General features: G+C 39.7%; 1 protein-coding gene across 3 annotated transcripts in view; it reads right to left on the bottom strand.

Moving 5' to 3' along the window:
• The window catches only part of LOC120808316 (adhesion G protein-coupled receptor F5), a 73,957-nt gene extending 52,243 nt beyond the window's left edge, over positions 1-21,714 (bottom strand). Inside the window, exons 1-27 of one of the 3 annotated variants that reach the window (XM_078093894.1) lie at positions 21,561-21,713; positions 20,306-20,398; positions 19,823-19,888; positions 19,600-19,703; positions 19,458-19,509; positions 18,555-18,704; positions 18,291-18,455; positions 17,864-18,016; positions 15,067-15,231; positions 14,569-14,709; positions 14,261-14,431; positions 12,247-12,291; positions 11,938-11,982; positions 9,686-9,766; positions 8,546-8,652; positions 8,393-8,451; positions 8,171-8,310; positions 7,868-8,077; positions 7,067-7,279; positions 6,789-6,920; positions 6,345-6,520; positions 4,156-4,323; positions 2,662-4,059; positions 2,506-2,547; positions 2,234-2,296; positions 2,009-2,075; positions 1,239-1,930 (exon numbers count right to left, since the gene is read on the bottom strand). In XM_078093894.1, the coding sequence (XP_077950020.1) occupies positions 1,860-1,930; positions 2,009-2,075; positions 2,234-2,296; positions 2,506-2,547; positions 2,662-4,059; positions 4,156-4,323; positions 6,345-6,520; positions 6,789-6,920; positions 7,067-7,279; positions 7,868-8,077; positions 8,171-8,310; positions 8,393-8,451; positions 8,546-8,652; positions 9,686-9,766; positions 11,938-11,982; positions 12,247-12,291; positions 14,261-14,431; positions 14,569-14,709; positions 15,067-15,231; positions 17,864-18,016; positions 18,291-18,455; positions 18,555-18,704; positions 19,458-19,509; positions 19,600-19,701 (4,116 nt within the window). In that variant the 5' untranslated portion in view covers positions 19,702-19,703; positions 19,823-19,888; positions 20,306-20,398; positions 21,561-21,713 and the 3' untranslated portion in view covers positions 1,239-1,859. Of the gene's footprint in view, positions 1-1,238; positions 1,931-2,008; positions 2,076-2,233; positions 2,297-2,505; positions 2,548-2,661; positions 4,060-4,155; positions 4,324-6,344; positions 6,521-6,788; positions 6,921-7,066; positions 7,280-7,867; positions 8,078-8,170; positions 8,311-8,392; positions 8,452-8,545; positions 8,653-9,685; positions 9,767-11,937; positions 11,983-12,246; positions 12,292-14,260; positions 14,432-14,568; positions 14,710-15,066; positions 15,232-17,863; positions 18,017-18,290; positions 18,456-18,554; positions 18,705-19,457; positions 19,510-19,599; positions 19,704-19,822; positions 19,889-20,305; positions 20,399-21,560 lie in introns of those variants that run through there. The other 2 variants (XM_040161151.2, XM_078093893.1) reach the window with 2 other exon arrangements.
• Between the last annotated feature and the right edge of the window lie 1,487 nt (positions 21,715-23,201).

The raw sequence follows: 23,201 nt of genomic DNA, 5'->3' as shown, positions 1-23,201 counted from the left end.
AAATATGTTCAGCAATAATATTGGCATGTTGTTAAATTCATCCTCAAAATACAGCTGTTGCTTGTCAGATGCAATCAGACGGACGGTAATAAAACGCCATGATGCGTCACAATGCGTAATGACGCTGATGGCTGATCTCGTGCTCTTAGAAGACGTGGCACATGGAAGGATTCATGCTGTAGCGCAGCGCACCGTCGGCCTGTTTAAGGGCAGATGGCGCTGCCTCGACTGCACTGGAGGGAGGTTGTTGTTTACTCCTGAAAAGGTGTGAAACATCGTGCTGCATGTGCTGTGCTACATGATGTGGCACAGCTTCCAAACGTGCCTCGACCCCCTGACGCCGATGTTGGCCCAGACCCTGTCCCCGATCCCCAATCATTGCCTCCTGTCTCTCATCAAGAGGGGACAGCTCCGGTGTCCCTTTCCCCCCCAGGCACTCTTTGGCGATGGCGCGCTAAACGCTTTTTTGCATCCACTTTGATGTCAGACCATTTTTTCTTTATTTGGGTCCGAGGTTGTGAGGCTGCAGCGTTGCTCTGCAACCTTTTGCTACTCAGGTGCCTTGTTGGCATCAGTGATCCACACTGTGTCCTCCAAAGAGCATCTTACTTCTCCTTCCCACCTCCCAATGATCATTTCCACTTCTCACTGAGTGAAGTTACGATTCTTCGTTTTCCTCTCAGTGTTTGTCATGATTTCGCAAAATTGATGAATATTAATTTGTGGGGGCAATTCCATGACTTTTTTTTTCTTCATCAAGTGTTTTTAGGGCTTGTTTATGGAGAATGTGAATACAATGGCTCCAGGAGACCGGGCCATTTTCAACATTGCTCTCATTGACCGAACATTAATGTGTGTTCTGGTGTTCAATCTGGAAAATCTGTTAAATAAAAAAAATGGTGTATTATTTATGGTTTTAATTTCTTTTTTCTAATGGTGTGAGATATGTTTGTTTAATGGACCGCTTTGGATCGGGGCAAATGGGCTACTTTATCAACGGGTTAAAATTCATGCATTGGGGTCCATTCAGTCACTCCGATTGGCCATGTCTTCATTTTATCAAGACATGATTTAAATCTGTTGAGTCAAGTTGATGTCTGTCCATGTTTTAAAGCAAAATCCAGTATGCATTAAGGGATTTTTAATTCATCTTTAAAACTCTTGTGATGTTTAGTGTGCTCGCTTATTTCATTGTGATGGATGGAATATTGAAGGTGACATGGTGAAAGCAATACTCCTCTTGTTAAGGGTTTTATTTAAAATAATAAGAAATACAAAAATATTTTAATATTTTTTCCCTTCACAACCCAGTCTACCGTACACATTGTTCAACAGTAAAGTTCACCTTGAAAAGCATTTATGGAGATGTATTTCATTAAATAACTGATTGTTCTCTAGGGAGAACCATTTAGTTCATTAAATCCTCAGTTGTAACTTTTCAGATGGGTCTAGAAAAGTTAATGGTAATCATGATCAGCCATTATCGTACGATTCACTACTTGAGTGTATCTATAAATGATCACTTAATTACAGTCATAGTTTCTGTGTCACTCTTGTGAGTTATTCAGAAATCAGAAGTTGCTTCTCTACTTCTTACTTCCTCTGACCTCTGCGCTTCTTACCAAACCAAGAAACAGTCGAAAATTTGCAGCACAAGGCATATGTTTAGCAAGTTAATTGTCAATTTAAATAGCACCAAACTTTTGGACAAGTCCTGCTTGCTTTTCTATGCCTTGTCATTAGACAACTGGGCACATCTAACACAACTTGGTGCCTTTTATAGTTTGGTATTATTAAAGAAATTGCCTGATCGTTCGAATTAGTTTTGGTATTAAATTAAACAGTTTGAGTGCGTTGACTCAAGTATTCATAAATGACTCTGATGCACCGGTGTTACTTGAGGGTGCTGCTTCTGACACATGGTAGATATCTAAAAGATGAGAAAACAATTGTTAACAGCCAATTCAAACAGATGAAAAATTGAATGAATTTAATTTAAAAGAACTACTTCTTTTTCTGCGCAGTCGATTTATCCAGTTTAGTCCACTGTGAGAGGAAAGACCACCACTTGTAGTCTATGGTAAAAAAAAAATGAAAAGATGTCAAATTGAGTGATTGCATAAGAGACTTGATCAGTGTAGATGAAAGTACAACTACGATTCACGAGGAACAAAGGAAACCACCATCATTTAAAAGATGTTATGTAACAGTTTGGGATCTGAAAAAGACTTACCCTTGATGTATGATTTGAGCCTGTGCTTGATGCGGGTGATTTCTTCAACAGAATAGAACGGATCTACGGGCACAATCAAAATCATGTCAAATTTCAGTAATACAGTAATACTTGTTGTCATCAATGGGTTTAGGGGTTCCTGCTATTTATTGCTAAGCTAGTACAAACACAACTATTAACTAGTACCTATAGCCGAATGCCATCTATGTCTTAAAGAAGCAAGTAAGTGCGTATCCTAGCATGTAAAATGATTTTTTTGAAAGCCAACATACCCTTGAATCGAATAGGGTCCCGAATACTAAAATGAAGAAACCCTGAGGAAACACGGATGACATGCACATTTCTTTAGAAACTAAAATATGGAACACAATCTTTTATTACACGAAAATACTGCTACGTAATTATTTAATTACAACTGTGGCAAATACCTGTAGAGAATTGAAGAAGGCAAAGGCAATGTGGATTCCCTTATTTGTTGAGTCTATCATGGTTCCGACTCCTAAAGCCCAGGTCAGTCCGAATAAAGGAGTCAAAATGACCACACACCTTAGAATGACCACCACTGTGTGCCTCTCATCTGCTTGGGCAGCGTCTCCCACACCTCTTCTTAGCATTTTGACCACAACCACGAACACTATTAAAAGGTTGATGGAAACTATGGTCAAGGCAGGTATCACCAACGCCAGCAGGGCATTTGTCTCAAACCAGTTGAGCCAACAGGCATTGTCTTTCCTGATGTATCCATTTCCTGGTGCTGTGACAGCAACAGTAATAACAGCTATAATCAGGGGGCACCCATAGCCTAATACGAAGCCAATCCCCAACATGATTGACTTGGACATGTGGGAGAAGACCATGACCGTCCGGTAGAAGAGCAGTAGGCCTGACACCAGCATCCAAAAGAACAGGGCAAGGTAGAAAAAGTGCATGAAAAATGTTGCTGTGCTGCATGGACCAACTGGTACCAAATGATCACTCTCAGGGTTTTCGAGGGGATTATCTGCAATAGAGGCTCCGATGATGAAACAGATGTTTGCAATCAACAAAGACACAGCACTGTTAACGATGGAAACATGACGCATGAAGGAAGTGCTATTTCTGGTCATGGCTTTCCAAATGTATCCTTCAATTATTAGACATATAACTAGGCTTGCCATAGATATCCCAACACCAACATAGGTGATTACATCCAAGGCAAATCTTATCTCTTCAGGGATGTTGGTTGACATCAGAATTGAGAAGGAGGTGAGATGGTTGCAATTACAGGTTACAGTGTTGTTTATGTCGGAAACAAATTTACAGCCCTCACTGTCCCAAGCGCCACGATTATTAAAAAGTTTAAAGTTCCAAAAGACGCACTGCGGGCCTTGTGACAGCAACTTGTTCAGCTTGCTGTAGCTCAGAGTAACATTTTGAATTGTTTCATTTATTTGAACTAGCACAACAGCAGCGTTGACGGCAATGTCCACAACTCTGCTCTCATTGCCGGTGGTGTCCAAGACGCTGCTGGAGTTATGCCGCACCGGCATAACATTGTTAAGTGTAGAAAAGGTGATGGTGGTTATAAAGACGTTACGAAGGTTGATGTCTGGTATATCTATAAAGATGCTGGAATTCAGATCTGCACTAAAGGAGTTGTTGAATGATGTTCTGTTTAACAGTATCCGTTTAGTCGCCAAGGCCTCCTCCCCGACCAATCCACCAGCGAGCAACTCCATTGAGCCCAGTAAACTTGAGCTTGCATTTTTGGTTTCATTGCCATTCAGAGTTGTCCAAGACTCTCTTGAACCATCACCGACAATGACATCAACTGTTTCAAGTACATCCTGCAGGTAAAGAGAGATTTCATTTTGATGGGGATACATCATAAAAAAGTACACACATAACTCATATTAAGAGGCTACAGAAACGGTTTGACCTACCTCGATAAAGTCTTTACTGACCACCTCGCCAATATGGGCTGCAATGTTCTTTAAGATGTCAACAATAGCAGATATGGTTGCAGGTGAACTCAAAATTTTAGTTTCTTCTTCTTTGACAACTTTGCTTAAATTTGTCGCAAATTCTGCCACTGTTTCTTCATTCAAACGCTAAAAGAATGAAACATTAAAAACAAAATCAAAATTATTCATGACAGATGCAGAGATGTTTTTCTTCTGGCCGCTAGAAACTGCCAGATTGTAGGGCAGGCTAAAAGAACGAGCTGCTATTAAGGATGTCTCGGTTCTTTTGGACCTGATATCAATCCGTCCTTAGGTATCTGCCATCAGATGCCTAATATTTTTTAATTTAGCCATAGCCAGCTGCTGTAGCTGCACCTGTAGCCTGCTGCATCTGACACCTTATTTCTTCATCCAAATTACTGAAGGTACTGAAGCAGAGGTGTAAAAAGTATTCACATTCATTACTCAAGTAGAAGTATAGATACTAGTGTTTAAAAAGACTTCTGTAGAAGCTGAAGTATCAACTCAAGCTCTTTACTTAAGTAAAAGTATAAAAGTACTGGTTTAAAAACTACTTAAAAGTTTAAAAGTAAAATTAATGTAAGATAGTGTAAGGGACAAACTCTTAATGTGTAACCTCGCTCACAGAACATGTCAGTGCATTACATTCGTCTGAAAAATAAATACTCCAGTAATGTATAGATTTCTACATAAGTATACTTCGGTACTTGACACCTCTCTCAGTAAGTAAAATAATCCTATAAATGAACGTTTAACTGGGAGGAAGAGAGACATGGGGATAGACTCAGGTTCCGGTTCTGGACTCAACACAAAATTAATTTCCTCGTAGTAGCTTTAGATTAATATTGTCTCTACTATTTGGTCAGGGCATCGTCAACTGCAAGTCTGACACTGATAATACCTTCACCACAGTATATGAGACAGACCTCCCATCACAGAAACAATTTATAATAATAGAAACATCAGTTACCAGTTGTCTTACTCTTACATGTGAAATCTTTTCTTTTTTGTCCAAAACTCTTGAACGTGTGATCTTTAACCAACTCTCCTCTTATCTCCACCTTAACAACCTCCTTGACCCCCACCAGTCAGGCTTCAAGGCCGTTCCACAGAGACTGCTCTCCTTGCTGTCTCAGAGCATCTCCACACTGCTAGAGCTGCTCTCTCTCCTCTGTCCTCGTCCTTCTGGACCTCTCTGCTGCATTTGACACAGTCAACCACCAGATCCTTATTTCCTCCCTTCAGGAACTTGGTGTCTCTGGGAGAGAGCAGAGCCTCTGAGAGAGCAGGGTAACCTGGCGAGGATCTGTGTCGGAACCTTGTCCTCTTACTACTGGAGTTCCTCAGGGTTCTGTACTGCGCAGGTCATCCCTTGTCATCTCCCACCTGGACTACTGTAACTCTCTCCTGCAGGTCTCCCTGCTCCCGCCATTTGACCTCTGCAGCTCATCCAGAATGCAGCAGCTCGACTGGTCTTTAACCTTCCTAAGTTCTCCCACACTCCTCCGCTCTCTTCACTGGTACCGGTGGCTCATCCAGTTCTAAACACTGGTGCTCACGTACCATGCTGTGAATGGATGGGGTCCAGCTTACATCCAGGACCTGGTCCAACCCAACATCCCGACCCGCACTCTCCGCTCTGCATCTGATAAACTGCTTGTTCCTCCTCACTGAGAGCAAAACACTCGACTAGATCTCCACTCTTTGCTTTCCTGCTCCTAAATGGATGAAGGAGGTCTCTGAAGACATCAGGACCACAGAGAGCCTTCACATCTTCAGACTAAAGACACACCTCTTCAGACTCTACCTCCTCTGAAACACTAACATACTGTAGTACTTAAATTATACTTATGATGGCTCTTATCTATAGCAAGTTGTAGATCAGCTTATTTAATGAAATTGCACTTTCTTGTTTCTTGTTCTTTTAAAGTTTGTATCCTTATGGATGACATGGACTAATTGTAAGGCACTTTGGATAACAGCCCCAGCTAAATTACGTGTAATATAATGTAATGTGAATCCTCAATGTCATTTAAGCAAAAATTCAACTATGTCAAGGTACTGATTGACCAATTACATAATGGTGATCTGACAAAGATCAAAAGTTGAAGCTACGTATTGGTGAAGTAGCACAATTGATTCCCTACCTCCGATGCAAATAACAACTCTTTGACTCTTGTTACGATGCAGGTGTCCTCGAAAACGGTCCACTTTCTTGACACACACCGCGCCTTCTTGAACCCTTCTAGACCTGCGTCACATTTTATGGTTGATTCGTCGCCGTCTCGTCCATCACCGTACTGACCATCCTTACATGCAACTTCTAAAGAGTAAAATAATCAATTAATGTCACACAATTAGATAGAAAAAAACAAGGAAAGTCTTTTAGTTCTCCGTTCACACCAAAAGCTATTAATAAGAAAATTATTTCCCAGAGTAGATTCAATGCCAAGGACGCTAAAAAGCGTAATATTTAAGAGCGAATGAAACAAATTAGCTCCAAGTAGTCGGGCGCGTAAACCCGAGCAAGTAAAGCATTGCGAAAATTTGCTTCACTTTTGGTGTGAACGCAGTATGAGAGCTGCTCTTACCCTGTGTGAAAACGATAATCTCTGTTTTATCTTCATATGCTAAATTCTGAACTTTACAGGTGAAAAGTGGTCGCTCGCTGCAGCTCTCAAGGCGGTGATCATAGTTGATGCAGCCGCCAATGGCAGAGGAAACTGTGGATGTTTGTCAGTGTTAACGAGATAAACTGTGAACAGTTATATATATATATATATATATATATATATATATATATATATATATATATGTATGTACAGTATGTGTATATATAGGAGTTTTCATTATCATTTGAGGTACCTACCAAGGGCCGAATCTTCTGACCCCCTGAACCAGTTGACGGTATAGGGGGACTGCACACAGCACTCAATGGGTATTACCTGTCCCCCCCCGCCACATTTAACATTGACTCTTCTCTTCAGTCGTATGATGGGAGTTTCTTTGATTTCGTCGTTTGTTACAGCCCTTTTTTGACTGTACGATATGACTCCACCCGTCAGAGTACATTCGTAAAGTCCTGTGATTAAGAGAAACAAATGTCAATGATTACATTTTCTGGCGTAAAATAAATAAACAATGTTAACTGTCAACTGTTTTAAATGTATCTTAGTCTAAACATTTTGACGCTGACACGTTGACATTACTTTCCTAGATGACTGTAGCTACCCTAATTGAAAAGGATAATCTAGCACCCAAGAGTATGTCCAATTAGTGTTGATGGTAAATGTAGTCTTATTGAAGCATTTCCTTAGACATTGATAATCATTTAGTAAATCATGCTCACGTTTTAGAGTAAATAGACCATTACACTGTTGTCAATGTTGATCAATTTAGAACTTTAACCCATGCACAGTATTAGTGTAAAATAGTAAATGGACAGTTCTTCTAAAGCAATTTCCTAGTCTTCCAACCACTAAAAGGTGCTTTAACACTAAATGTCATCATTCACCCATTCACACAAATTCATACTGTGATGTTACCAGCAAGAGTGCCAACTGACAATCATCACTAAACATACATTACTCTATGCTTTATACAAATTGCAAAGTGATTTCATGGTAATTGATTTGTTATTAGTTAACAACTTCAGCAAGCTGAGACTTACCAATATCAAGAAGGGCGACATTGTTAACTGTAAGGGTTGAGGTTGAGCCAGAGAACAATACTTGATTGGTATTAATTTCCTTTCCATTGAATTTCCATTTAGAGCCAGAAATATCTCCTATATTCAGCTCCGGAGAAACCTCACACATCAGCGCCATGGTTTGACCGGTGAAAATAGGAAATGGTTTTATGGTCTTTGTGGGGGTTTTACCTTTAGAAAAAAAAAATATATACACATATATATATCACATTGTAATTCAATCAAGGTGAATAAAAATGTAATTACTTTTGTTTTAAAACTTACTGTTAATCAATGCAGTAACTGAGCCAATCACAGGAGCAATAGGCGTTATTGCAGTAATGAGGTTTTTATTTGCTGTTGCCACTTCACCCAGATTGATGTTTGATGTCTGAACAGTAAACTCTGTAATTACGCTCCCTTCTCTGTATGAACAAAGACAAGTCAAGGTCGTGGTGTAAAACTTCATCAACCTAAAAATGTTTTTGACAGCAGAATTTCCATTACCTGAAGCCGGTCACAGAAACTTTAATGAACCCTGTGATACTGCTATACTGGCTAACTAACTGTGGGAGAAATGTGGTTGGTAATATCAATATTGGAACGTAAAGAACTGATAAAACAAGAATCAATTTAATGCGGTGTGATCAATGCACTTACCACTTTATTAATACTTGACTCAAGTGTCTTGTATTCATCACTTAATGGATTGCTTAAATTGCTGTTGAATGTCCTGTCTAATTCGACAGACATTTCCACATTGAGTCCTGTTTGTTTAAAAGAAATGAAATATATGAGCAAAGCTAAGAACAGAAAATGAATACATTTTGTTGTGATTGGGAAAAATTATATATTGTGAAGACTGAAGAGTAAAAGAAACATTTGAGAGCACAGCAAGCTGACTGCTTGAACGCCATGTAAGATAATCAAGGCTGTAAGGTAAGAGATCAGTGAGGGGGTGCGGTTTTTTGAGGTATGGAGGATACAGTCGTGGTCTCAGCCAATCCCTGAGCTGGATGGTCCTTACATATGGATGCAAGGACAGAGGACGTGTAAAACTTAGGAGGGCTTTAAGAACAGTATCTCTGTGGGACGATTTTCGGAAGTCGCAGACCTCTAGAGGTATTCCCTTCATAGCTAACTTTAGGGTCTATTCAATCAAATATTATTTATGTGACATTTTGTGACTTCACCTTGGAATTTTTAGAATGGACTATATATTCTGACTTATTCTGGTCTTGTTCTGGCGCTGGGCCTTCCAGAGAGAGAATTTTACATGCGATAAAACCCCAAATTATAGGTAGACAAGAAACCATGACTCACTTTCAAATCTATTTGAATAAAAGGGAGGACCAATGGTATAACCGTTTCTCTCTAAAGAGCTAATAGGTACTTAAAATCGTGAACTTCATTCACAATTAAAGTTGTAACGTAACTGTCAGAATTGAAATGTGTAAGCAAATAATCAATCTGTATTTAATGCTATTTGCTATTTGCTTTGTTAACACACAAGTTAGTACACTTAGTACACACAAGTTGACTTAACACATGTTAAATATGGCACACGAAGTGTGTGGCAAAATTAGAGCTTTCTATTTAAACTATGCAAAATATATGCAATGCTTGAACAGTACTTAAATGCCAAATTAAATTGAATGGCCATCAAATATGACATTGGAATAAGGGTGTTTAGGCATCTGATCAAAGCAATGTACTTAATGATACAAGTTACATTTGGTGATCATAAACGGATACATAGCAGCATTTTTTACTGCATTGAAGCAAAACCTGTAACGATACCTATCGGGGTGTTGGTGGTGGTAGAAACCGCTGGTGGAGCAGTGATGGTAGTGGTTGGAGCCTTGGTACTTGTGTTTGGAGCTAGAGTAAAATTAACCGTGGATGACGCGTTACATGTGTTGTTTTGGCAAAATGCAGCAAATTAAATTCTGAATACATGAACTCAAAAACAAGTTGCTAAAAAGGTCATAACCAGTCCAACAAATATTACATGAAGTATTTCAGTAAATGTCAACCAGGAAGCGGTTTTCCTATGGGTTATTTCTAAATACCTACTGATAACAAAAGTTGAAGGTGTAGGAACTGTCATATTTGAATGTGCAAAACAAAACATGGTAAAATACTGACTTTTTACATATAATTACATTTACTCAAAGCTGGATTTGTTATTTCTTTGCTAAAACTATTATTTTTCAGACACTTACTCATTGTATTTGTTGTAGGTGTTGTGTTGACGACTGTTGTTGAATCTGAAAGATAATTTATAAGATTAAATATATAACTGCAATCTTAAAAATAAACAAAATATTACATTAAATATTTCAGTAAATGTCAACCAGGAAGCGGTTTTCCTATGGGTTATTTCTAAATACCTACTGATAACAAAAGTTGAAGGTGTAGGAACTGTCGTATTTGAATGTGCAAAACAAAACATGGTAAAACACTGTCTTTTTACATATAATTACATTTACTCAAGCTGGATTTGTTATTTCTTTGCTAAAACTATTATTTTTCAGACACTTACTCGTTGTAGTTGTTGTAGGTGTTGTGTCGACGACTATTGTTGAATCTGAAAGATAATTTATAAGATTAAATATATAACTGCAATCTTAAAAATAAACAAAATATTACATTAAGTATTTCAGTAAATGTCAACCAGGAAGCGGTTATCCTATTGGTTATTTCTAAATACCTACTGGTAACAAAAGTTGAAGGTGTAGGAACTGTCGTAGTTGAATGTGCAAAACAAAACATGGTAAAACACTGTCTTTTTACATATAATTACATTTACTCAAGCTGGATTTGTTATTTCTTTGCTAAAACTATTATTTTTCAGACACTTACTTGTTGTATTTGTTGTAGGTGTTGTGTTGACGACTGTTGTTGAATCTAAAGGATGATTCATAAGATTAAATATTAAGAATATTGTAGAAGTATTTCAGTAAATGTCAACCAGGAAGCAGTTATCCTATTGGTTATTTCTAAATACCTACTGGTAACAAAAGTTGAAGGTGTAGGAACTGTCGTAGTTGAATGTGCAAAACAAAACATGGTAAAACACTGTCTTTTTACATATAATTACATTTACTCAAGCTGGATTTCTTATTTCTTTGCTAAAACTATTATTTTTCAGACACTTACTCGTTGTATTTGTTGTAGGTGTTGTGTTGACGACTGTTGTTGAATCTAAAGGATGATTCATAAGATTAAATATTAAGAATATTGTAGAAGTATTTCAGTAAATGTCAACCAGGAAGCAGTTATCCTATTGGTTATTTCTAAATACCTACTGGTAACAAAAGTTGAAGGTGTAGGAACTGTCGTAGTTGAATGTGCAAAACAAAACATGGTAAAACACTGTCTTTTTACATATAATTACATTTACTCAAGCTGGATTTCTTATTTCTTTGCTAAAACTATTATTTTTCAGACACTTACTCGTTGTATTTGTTGTAGGTGTTGTGTTGACGACTGTTGTTGAATCTAAAGGATGATTCATAAGATTAAATATTAAGAATATTGTAGAAGTATTTCTGTAAATGTCAACCAGGAAGCAGTTATCCTATTGGTTATTTCTAAATACCTACTGGTAACAAAAGTTGAAGGTGTAGGAACTGTCGTAGTTGAATGTGCAAAACAAAACATGGTAAAACACTGTCTTTTTACATATAATTACATTTACTCAAGCTGGATTTCTTATTTCTTTGCTAAAACTATTATTTTTCAGACACTTACTCGTTGTATTTGTTGTAGGTGTTGTGTTGACGACTGTTGTTGAATCTAAAGGATGATTCATAAGATTAAATATTAAGAATATTGTAGAAGTATTTCAGTAAATGTCAACCAGGAAGCAGTTATCCTATTGGTTATTTCTAAATACCTACTGGTAACAAAAGTTGAAGGTGTAGGAACTGTCGTAGTTGAATGTGCAAAACAAAACATGGTAAAACACTGTCTTTTTACATATAATTACATTTACTCAAGCTGGATTTCTTATTTCTTTGCTAAAACTATTTTTTTTAGACACTTACTCGTTGTATTTGTTGTAGGTGTTGTGTCGACGACTATTGTTGAATCTGAAAGATAATTTATAAGATTAAATATTTAACTGCAATCTCAAAAATAAACAAAATATTACATCAAGTATTTCAGTGAATCTCAACCAGGAAGCTGTTATTTCTAAATACCTACTGATAACAAAACTTGAAGGCGTAGGAACTGTTGTTGTTGAATGTGCAAAACAAAACATGGTAAAACACTGTCTTTTTACATATAGTTACAATTACTGCAGGCTGGATTTGTTATTTCTTTGCTAAAACTCTTATTTTTCAGATACTTACTCGTTGTATTTGTTGTATGTGTTGTGTTGACGACTGTTGTTGAATCTGAAGGATGATTCATAAGATTAAATATTAAGAATATTGTAGAAGTATTTAAGTAAATGTCAACCAGGAAGCAGTTATCCTATTGGTTATTTCTGAATACCTACTGGTAACAAAAGTTGAAGGTGTAGGAACTATATTAATATAATATACTAGAATATTTTATAATAATATAAAAACTTTTAAAGTATAAAACAGTATGAAAACTGTCAGAAAAGTAGAAAACACACACATTTTTTCAGTTTTTCAATTGTAAAATTCAGCAAATTATCTATAATAACAGTTAATGAATCTGAAAAGAAATTCTAAGACATGTCCTATTTGTAAATGCTTTTATATATTGAGTTAAATACTATCTTAAACAGTCTTACTTGTTAGGTTTGGAGTTTTTGTTGTATTGGGACAGAAGATTGTCCTGAATCGATACAAATACATACTGACATGTCCAAGGTTACTACTGTATTTAAAAGTTGCACAGATTGTTTGAAGGTACAACATCACAACATTTTGATATTACACTTGAAAAAGGCACACATCTTTATTTTTGCCACCCAATTCATATTCTGGAAAAGTGTGTGCATTAAAATTGCTGACAATTTTATCACATTTTAGGATATTTAATACATTTAAAAACCAGCCATTTAGATGAAATATAAGCTTGATCATAATTTGTTGCAGTTTTTGCTTTTATTTAGTTAGTTATTTAGTTATCTATTCATTGTCTTCCACTTGTCCAGGGCTAGGAAGGCCTCTCCCCAGCAAGAATATACAGCTCTTTCTGGGGAAACCACAAATGCGATCTATAGTCTTTACAGTGTATTCTAACCAGGAGCCTATTACCAGTTGTCCTTGCATAAATTGCCAAGATAAATCCAGGAACAGGAGAAAGGAGGACTCAAACGCAGAAACCATAACTAACGAAGACCACAAGCTGGCTTGGGGCAAACAGGGACCAAGATACAAGGCCAGCAAAACTATCCAAAACGAGTCCCCAATATTGACTAACGAACTGACAAGGAGACAAGGGACACATATCGGCTGGATTCGAATAGTCAAAATAAAAACTCCTAACGTCTGTTCCTAGTTGCCAACCGTCCCTTAAAATACGGAATCGTCCCGTAATAAAATAACGCGTCCCGTTTTGAATCGAACAGGACAGGGTTTGTTTCGTATATTCCGAGCTGTCGTCACTGCAGCATCCTATTCGGCCCTGTATTGGGTAATACTGCCATCATTGGTTTGATTGGCCATGAACCTGAAATAAACCAATCAGAGTCAGAGGAGGGCGGGACTTGAGTGTCGATTTGAAAGAATGGCGGAGGTAGCGTCCCTCCTCCCGTCGGCTGTATCATCCCTTATTTTTCTGTACTAAAGGTGGCAACCCTACTGACTACTTTTCCTCTGTGAAAAACATTACAGGGTCAAGTAGAGGTCAAATTCACCTTCCCAGATCTGCTCTAGCCAGCGTGCATCTCTTCTACAAGGCCATCAGACATGCAGGCGTGGGGGTCGGTCATGATTGTTAGTTCTCGTTAACAGCCAAATGATCCGTCACTACTTAAATATTGCTGCCGCAAGGAATTGTGGGACGTAATGATCTCCTTTCCTTTCGTAAAGGATGGTCCAGTACTCCCTATGCTAAAGGGGCTAAATGAGGAAGTATTGAAGCTACTTTTGAATTGACCAAGTCATTGATCTACTGTAGTAGTACGAGTAGTACGAGTAGTAGCGGTAACCAAGCTTTCATTTCCTCATTCATTCATTCACTCTGTATCAGGTGGATTTTAGCAGCAGCGGCAAGCAACTAGAATGGTACTTACTGAGGGAACAGTTTTGATGTGAGAGAAGTTGGAATGTGGACATTATTCTTCAGCACCGGCCCGTCTATGTGTTTTATTGAAAGTACTATTCTTATTAACAAAAAGTTAAAAAAGGGTTTCTGCATTGAGACACAGAGCTGGCAGTGACTTACTGTGCTGATCAGCAGACTGGCAGTGTTGTCCATCAGGGGGAATGCCACTGATGCATCCACACGTGTCGTCGGTGATGTTGTCACAGGATCCGTATTTGAAGCACTGGTCACATGACCAACGATACTGGTCCTCACATCTGCACTGGTAACCAGCGCTGCTCGGATAGCAAACTGGAAACCATCATATATGTTGAGTAAAAGATTAAACCTTGAATTCAATGTGTAACATATTTAAGTACATCACCAGTTGGATGAAGGGTTATATATGCCATGTTAACACATTACACTTCAAAAGGCATTATTCTCACCTGTAGAAATATTTAAGTCAGAGACTAGAATGGTGTCGGTAATGCTGATCGGGTAACTGATGCTCCTCAGTAGGTCTATGACACCAACATCTGTGGTGTTCAGCTCAATAGAAACCAGGTAATCATAGACAACTGGAGGGGCTGTAGAGACACAGAAAAGCATTACGTTCCATTATTTCTGATCCGTGCTGTGATTATTAGGACTTCTGTGTCTTCAGTCTGTTTGCATCAGCTGTTTTGATGCTCAAGAATAAACACATTCATCTTTTTGTCAAGATTTCTCCAGATGTCCAGTCTTAACATTGAGCCAATATATACAATCAGCAAAGAGCAATTGCTGAAATGATATGAGGCCTAGGATTATAGCTAGCCGGCACAAAAAGATTATTCTATTACAATACATAAAGATGTATTTTCCCATTTGTTTATGTCCATAATCTTTGCGTAAAAAGACTCGACCCAAAACATCAAGATTCAGCTGATATGTAAAAGAATCACCTGTCTGTGGCTGGCAGTACTGCCCGTTGGTAGGAAGCCTGTTGATGCAACCACATGTCCCTCCAATGATGTCGTCACAGGCTCCGTATGTGAGACAGTTGTCATATGACCAAACATACTGTTGCTCACACCTGCACTGGAAGTTTGTACCATTTAGGGAACACACTAAAGGAAACAAGAGAAAGGTAAGTAAAAGTGTTAAACTGCATGCATCAGACATTTCATTTTGTTGAGAGCTACGAGGAACATGGGAACCTTTTGCATTTATTATCCAGAGGTCGTCTACTCTGTTTGGTCTCTGGGGACTGCGGATTTGACATTGTGTAACTTTGATATGTGTGTTTGTGCGCAGGCCTTGATGGTTCCATTATTTTGTTTTTGTTGTTGACTATTTCAAAACAAAATGAGGACATATGTGTTGTTTATTAAATATTTGTGTCCAAACCCCTCCAAAAAGGAGATAAGACTCTTTTTCCACAGAAACAGCGTACCAGAAAAGAGGTTTAATAAACTCTATAATGCAGTATCAATGCAATGCGATACCTTTCCTGCTAATCTGCAGTGTCAATATGTGGAAAACACACTTTCAGGTTCAACCTACGTAATTCAAAACAAAAAGGTAATAATATAAAATATGCTACCAAAGTACTTCACTAGGTTTAATAATCAAAGTAAACTTAAAATAAACATTTCAGTAACATTTGTTACTGCATTACTACAAAGGAGAGCCAAGGGCGTTCCTGGATGGCACTTTAACTAGAAAGGACCACGCCATCCACTGAAGGCGTTTGTCATGAGCGAACATGTAATTGAATGATTTTGTCTGGTTGGTTGGATGGGTTGTGGGGAACTACGTCGGGGGATCCGTCGTGCGCCCTGTGGCACGGCGAACCCCCAAAAGACTGCCATTACGTGAGGTGTGATTGAGCGACTTGAAGGTCTTTTAAGATCCAGACAGATGCAGCGATGATGGGCTTGTGAGGACCAGGCCCATGATTTGGATGGGATGAGGGTGGACGGGCATCCCGGTGCCTTGTTGCTTTACGTTCTTGACAGTGTTAGGTTGTGGTTTGCATTACGTTCTGCGTCCTTTGTGCTAAGTTGCTATGCTACGTTACCTTGTGTCTTTTCTTGTTGAGTAACATTCTCGAGTTGCCTTGTTAGGTTATCTTGTTGTGTTACATTTTTACATGTAGTTGCTGAAGATTAACGTTAGCTGTGAGTTGGTGTCCCGGTGTTGGTAGCTCTGACTCGTGGCCACGCATGGTGCCACTGGGAAGTGTGAAGGTCTGGCATCTTGGTGCCAGAGGTTACGCCGAGCAGCTGGGTGGCTTGGAGGAGATGGTGGGGGGGCCCGGCATCTCGCTGCGTTGAGCCTCGGCTACGGCTTGTGTTGCTGAGTTGCTGCGATATGTTGCTGCGTCGTTAAGCTGAGTCAATGCGTTCCTTGTTGAGTAACTTTCTTGAGGTACAGTTAGGTTAGAATCTTAGTGTTGCATTGTGTAAATACTAAAGATCAACTGGGAGGCGTGAAGGCTTGGCATCCCGGTGCAACTGGGAAGGTTTCTCTTTTCTGCTACATTATTGTGTAAATGCTGAGGATTATCGCTGTGGGCCGGCATCTCGGTGCTAGTGGCTCCAACTAGCATGGGTGGCTACGAATGGTGTGACTGGAAGGCATAAAGGTCTATCCCGATGGAAACGCCTGGCAGTGGGGGGGCTGGAAGAATGTGGTGAGTATGCTGGCATCCCGGTGCCGTGCACCGGCTAAACTGGCTGGGGAGGTTGAGGATTGTAGCTGTGAGCTGGCGTCCTGGTGCTGGTAGCTCCAAACGGCGTGGGTGGTAGTGGTGATTTCCATTTGGTGTTGCAATGCACTATGGGAAGTGCTGGGGGCAGTGTTGCCTCCATGTTTAACTGCAACCAAGGCAGGGAAGAATAATGTTTTTTGAACAATCATGGTGAAAAAGAGCGTGAGCGGGCCAAACATCTGGGGGTATTTCATTATTAAGCCACGCGAAACACTACAAGGTTGCATCTGCAAGACGGGGGGCAATCCGGTGCCATGAGCTGCTACTGCTGGGTGACTTGTATCTTTAACTTAACACGTTTTGACGTGTTTTTTTGCGTGACGTTAAATGATTTAAGAGTTTAACTCTTGTGTCTGATCTATTGAAAGGGAATCCTTTTTCTATTACTGCTTCTTTGCGGGGTTACAACGCTCCGGTCCGGAGATTGATGAAGGCTGGATTTTGGGGGGGGTCGGCCGTAGCGTGGTGATGGAGCTTCCGGTTAACTTTACGTGTCGTAAGCCTGGAATAGTCGGGGGAGGCTGGCTTACTCTACTCGGTTGCTTCTGGGGAAAAGCGGCATCTGGATCACGGAGGCAATGTTAGGATCTCGTGGAATACTGGAAACTTCAACTGGAAGTGGTTCGTGCTGGTCTTTCCTGGAGAGAATGTTGTTATCGTCTGAAGGGGAAGGTGCGATGGCATCTCGGTGCCGCAGGTTAGATGACGTAAAGTAGGTAAGGTGTTCGTATGAACAGGAAGAGCGGGATGGGCTGTATTTATAGGAATGCCGGATGGGGGGTGGTAGAGGCGTGGTCCTGCTCCTGAAATATGCTAATTAGCTTCAAATAATATTAACAATAACTAATAAATAAAATATCTATCAGAGAAATCCATCTCAAACGGAATCAAACACCCTGTTTGAATGGTACACAACACACGTTACCACACACAAATGACACAAAAGTCTGCCTCGATCGGTGTATCAGATGAAGCTCCATTCTCACCTGTGGTGATGTTAATGTGAGTGACGTTGACAATGGGACCCAAGCTCAGGAGTTCAGGGCCGTGCTGCAGGAGGATCCTCAGCTGGTCCACTATCTGAATGTCTGAAACGTTCAGCTCCACGTCCACTGTGTACTCAACCGGAGTTAGCAGCGCTGTAGGAACAGCACATTTACGGTCTCATTGTTCATTTCAGGGACAAATATCAATTGGGCTAAAATTCTACAAGCACTCATTGTGCAGTACATGGGGGTGACATTCTTCTAAAGTGGAACTCAAATTGAATTGGCATTAGTTTTATCCATACGTAAAGATTAACTAGAGGGAGGATAAATGAGTGATTGGCAACAACTGGACCAATCAAATTTGACTACTGTATGCACATTCTTAGTCAAGGACAGCCTCTATTATGGTTCACGACTTGATTACCTGACATCAGCTGGCAGGACTGGCCATCGTCCGGAATGCGGTCGATGCATTTACAGATACCTCCGGATATTTCACCACAGGCTCCATACTTGACACAACTGCTGTACGGCCAAGCAAAGTTTTCCTCACATCTGCACTGGAAGCCAGCTTCTCTTGGGGAGCACACTGTTTGAGCAGATTTAGTGTGTATACTATTAAGCTTGGTAGGATGTTTGTCTTTGAATGTTTCATAGAAGGCCGAAGCCTGAGGCTCAAGCTACTCACCTGTTGTGACAATAATCTCAGAGATCTCTGTGCTGTTATCAAGTACTATGGGGAAACTGGTATTCGCCAGGGACTGAAGCAGCTGGAATGTTTGTAGATCAGGGGCCGTCACAACGACATCAATAAGGTAATCCGATTGGTTCGTTGGTACTGCAAGTATTTACATGAGAGAATGTTGGCGGCCATGCATGCATGATGAACAAGGTATTCAGTCGTGTTGGTTTTCTTGTTGTCAGTGAGAAGATTGACAACACTTTCATGCCAGTACATTGTAGTGTTACAGCCTAGAAACAATTTGCCCAGTTTAGCAAAACTGACTAATTCATTCCATTCCATTTCTATACAGCTTATCCATAGAGGGTGGGTGCTGGGGTCAATCCCAGCTGCCGTTGGGACGGGTTACACCCTAAACTGGCCTTCAGTCGGTCTTATTCACATGCGTGTAACTTGATTGACCAATGAACCCAACCTGCGTTACTTTGGACTGTGGGAGACAGACGGAGAGAAACCACGCAAACATGCAAACTGCACGCAGAAGTGACCTGGGACCTTCCTGCTGCGAGGCGACAGTGCCGCCCGTCGGCTAGTTAACATGCCAAGTTAACTTATAAAGACAGAAACCACGATGCGGTAATGAAGGATTGTTTCCTCCTGGACTTTTTCTTTGTTGAACTGATCAACGTGAATTCCTTGAAATGTCGTCACAACAGCAACAAAAAGACCCTTCATTCAGGTCAGCTGTTTTTCCCCAACTTAAAAATAAATGTTAAAAGCGAACCAATCTCATGGCTGTGTCTTCATATGTTGGGACAAATCTTCACATCTGACTTTGACTTATAAAGCAAATAAGCATATTTCCCATTATAGAAATCCTATTCAATCGTATTCTTTAATGGGACTCACCGCTCCTTTTCTCCCTGACGGGAGATACAGAGTGTTCTTCTTCACTGTGCACCTGGAGGCACAAAGGACACCGCCACACAGTGGCTTTGTGTTATTAATCAAAACCTCAGTTTCCACGTTTTCCCTTCAGCAGTGGACCTACCTGTAAGATGGGACTTGAGAAGCACCTTGTTTCCAAAATAATATTTGTCAGCAGAAGGGCGGTGGTGATCATGACCATGATCACATGACTGGGTATTGCCATTCCTTTAAAGACGGGTTGGAAAGAACAGAAAATAAAAACACAAAGTTTCATTGAGCTTCAGCACGGCCCTGACTGCCCATGTCTATAAGGCATCATAAGGATATTTTACTTACTTACTCACTTTATAGTGCTTTTTATTATTGCAGTAATACAGTGTACTGCATGGCCATCTGTCGCACTCTGAGATCTGTTGGTGAAGAGTTCGTTATAAATATATGTATTATTGTTATTAGTGTAGTTGCTACACTAATAAATAAAAAAAACATTAAAAAATACTTTATGGCTTTATTTATTTTTCTGCAACAATGCGAAAGTTGTAATACCTCTTTTTTCATAATAATACATAATGCATTTGTATGCATTTTAATCTAATCATAAGACACTGTAAGTGTTCATTGTTTGCTTTAAGTAAAGTGAAAGAAAAACATCATCTAATGTAAAACGGATAACTAAGGATAAGGAAAAGGGATAAGTATCTTGGGTGAACCCAGTCAGCAGTGACTCACGCCGAAACCTACTTGTGCTCTCGAGGGTAACTGAAAATCGTATTTCTTTATCTGGAGACAATAAGCACACAATCTTCATTGTTTGAATCTAAACCCACCTTGAATGACTTGTCCTCTTTTACGTTGTCTTTAACTTTGCTCAACAGATATTCTTCCACATGTTGGCCGTGGCTCAATAAGATCTAGTGGGGCTAGATGAAACAAGGCAAAAGATTTAGTAGTTTAGGATGCAGAATGGTACTGAGTCAGATGATTACATTGATGATGCTTCAAAGAATCCCATCATATATTTTTATCTTTTTTGTTGATCGAACAGGATATAAAAAATGGAAATGCTGTGCATTACTGACACCAGTGGTATTTAAAAAAAAGTCAGGCAGCTGCTAAAGCCCCTATTATGATTGCCACTTTAATGGAAAGATGAAAGATGATCCATAGTTCTGCAATTGACAGGGAACAAAGACACAAGGTTTTGACAGCAGGGAAGGTATGGGTATATAATGGGTATATAATAGGTTGGCTCTCAGGTTCAAACATCTCCTTTGTTAAGTACTGCACCGAACAAAGGAGATGTTGAATTCACGTACTTCAGAACTATGTGAATCAAAAGTCATGAATCTCAAGAAATCCTGCATTCAACATCCATCAATAACGTTTAACGTTATGGTTTAACTGGTTCAACTAAGTAACAGTTAGTGGAAGTCAATCAACAGGGCTTTATTCTATTTTCCGGCCTTCTTCAACACAGCAAAATGTTCCATAATAAATGATATTAGAGTCAAAAGGACCATAAAGCATGGTATCCTTTTGGCCGGCTTCTGATCTGAACAAAACAAAATGCAGTAAAAGATGCTCTAGTTTCATTTCACAAGTTGGCCTTTGATGCGTCCTGCTGCCGAGGTATATAAAGCCAGGACTGTGTCCAGAATCACTTCCTTGTTCCCTCGTTCACTATTCACTCTATGATAGATGCTGGATGCTTAACTCCATAGAAAGCAGCCAATTCCAATGTTGTACCTTTTTCGTGTCATTTTTTAAGTTAAAGCATCTGTGACTTTAACTTAACATTTTCCGCAGAGAAATTTGATTCCTGAGTAAGGAAAGGGCCCTCAAAGACTATAATACCAACAACAACTGACCAATGTATGGCGGGGGTGTGTAATACAGAAATAATAGACCGCTCCAGTTAAACCCACTTGTTAGCACACGGACCCTTATGGAGGAGATACACAAACACAGCGACAGTTTGTTGAAAAAGGTTTGTGGCAAAATATTTCTACACAATCACTTTGAAAAGCTGATCCGTTAAAGTCCCAACAAATTTTCTACAGAAATGTAAAAGTAGTTCCTTACCATCCTCTCTGGCGCCTATTTGTATGTATCCAGTCCCGCTTTCAGGAATCAAATGTCATTACAGAAGCCAGCAGAGTCGTGTGGCGGCTTCAGCAGGCAAGTGCCGGTATGTGGAACATGCTACGCAGGTCATTTCCTGAAATATAACACGAGACAGAGTGGCTCAACAGGTTTAATGATCTCCTCAGCAACCTCGACTTCATCAGCACTTGATCTTCAAACCTGTGTGTGTTTGTGAATTGACAAAAGATAAAAGATAGATTTTTTTCAGATCTTACGTATTCTTGACGTGAACTTAGCAGGATATTCAACACATTTAAGGGATAGGATGATAACACTACTCAGAAATAAATACCAGTGGCTCAGGGGTCCAAACAGTGGCAGCTACATTTCATCTTAGGTAAAAAAAAAAAAATTCACAAGCCGAGCCACACGGCCGCATCTCAGCAATGCATGTCAAACTGGAACGAATGTGCAAGCCTGGGAAAGCACGTCTGGAGACAGAAGCTATAGACGCTCCCTAACAGCAAACCTCTGTTGTTGTTTGGGAGCTTCAGGTGGAGCAGCAATTTCCAACCTGTTACACGTGATACATGGAGCTCAGGATGGAGTACTTGGCAAACTGCTTTATTTGAATTTTATTGCTGGAATGTTTAAGGTCTGTTGGACTGACTGTTTGTATGGCAATGAGAAGTGTTTTCTCTTTTCAACGTGGAATTGGTCCGCTGAGCGTCACTCCCTTGGCATCAGATAATAATACTCTGAGACGCACCACGCTTTAAACAACTCCATTGACCATGGAGATTAGACGCAAAGCACTGGACGTGGTATTGAGAGGAGAGATGTCCACGGTGGGGGGCAGGTGGATTCGTAAGGAGACGGACCAGTCCAGACCAGATGTTTATGGTCGTCACGAACCTGATCCAATCGGTTCTTGTTGTTCCAACTCAGAACTGGTTCTGGCTACCCAACCCTTGTTGATGTGTTTGTCTGCAGCATCAGCACTGCCAGGAAGTGAGAGTCCTGGTCACACCCATTTTTGCACCTTTCCAAGCCCTAGGCTAAAAAATAAATCTCAATCTCAATCTATCACAGACTGGATGGAAGTTTGAAAGTATATAATTATGTTCTTTTCATTCATGATGGTCCATTTAGAGTCAAATAGAACATATAGCAGAGTATGCTTTGGGGGCATTAACTACTGATTGACAGGTCACAATTAAGACTTTGTCCAGTCTGGCAGTTGTTTTATTTTAACTTTCAGTTCATTAAACATTTTAATTAGTTTTTGTTTGTACCTAGCTGTACCCTCTTTGCTAACTTGTGTCTAACAAAAACACAGATTACAATGGTAAACAGCTGAAGATGTCGATGGCCAAAACACAACTTTTCTTTTGCCCTAAAGGGTTGGAGATGTGATCCCTGAAGACCCGAATGTCAGTATGCTACCTTCAGGGCCACACCGTTCCACAAGCTCACTTACCATTTGTTTCAAGTTTGTTAGGTGATATTTGTAGTGTACGTGTTTAGTTGGTTTTTAACCATAGTTCACGCTTTCCACGGTTCAAGTTACTGTGAGTCACCTCATGTGGCGTAATATGGCATAATTGAAGTGCAAAATGTACAGTGGCTGGGTGGACT

The sequence above is a fragment of the Gasterosteus aculeatus genome, chromosome 18 (assembly GCF_964276395.1).
Source record: "Gasterosteus aculeatus chromosome 18, fGasAcu3.hap1.1, whole genome shotgun sequence".
NCBI classification, from domain to species: Eukaryota; Metazoa; Chordata; class Actinopteri; order Perciformes; family Gasterosteidae; genus Gasterosteus; species Gasterosteus aculeatus.
This window is presented reverse-complemented; position numbering and strand designations above follow the sequence as displayed.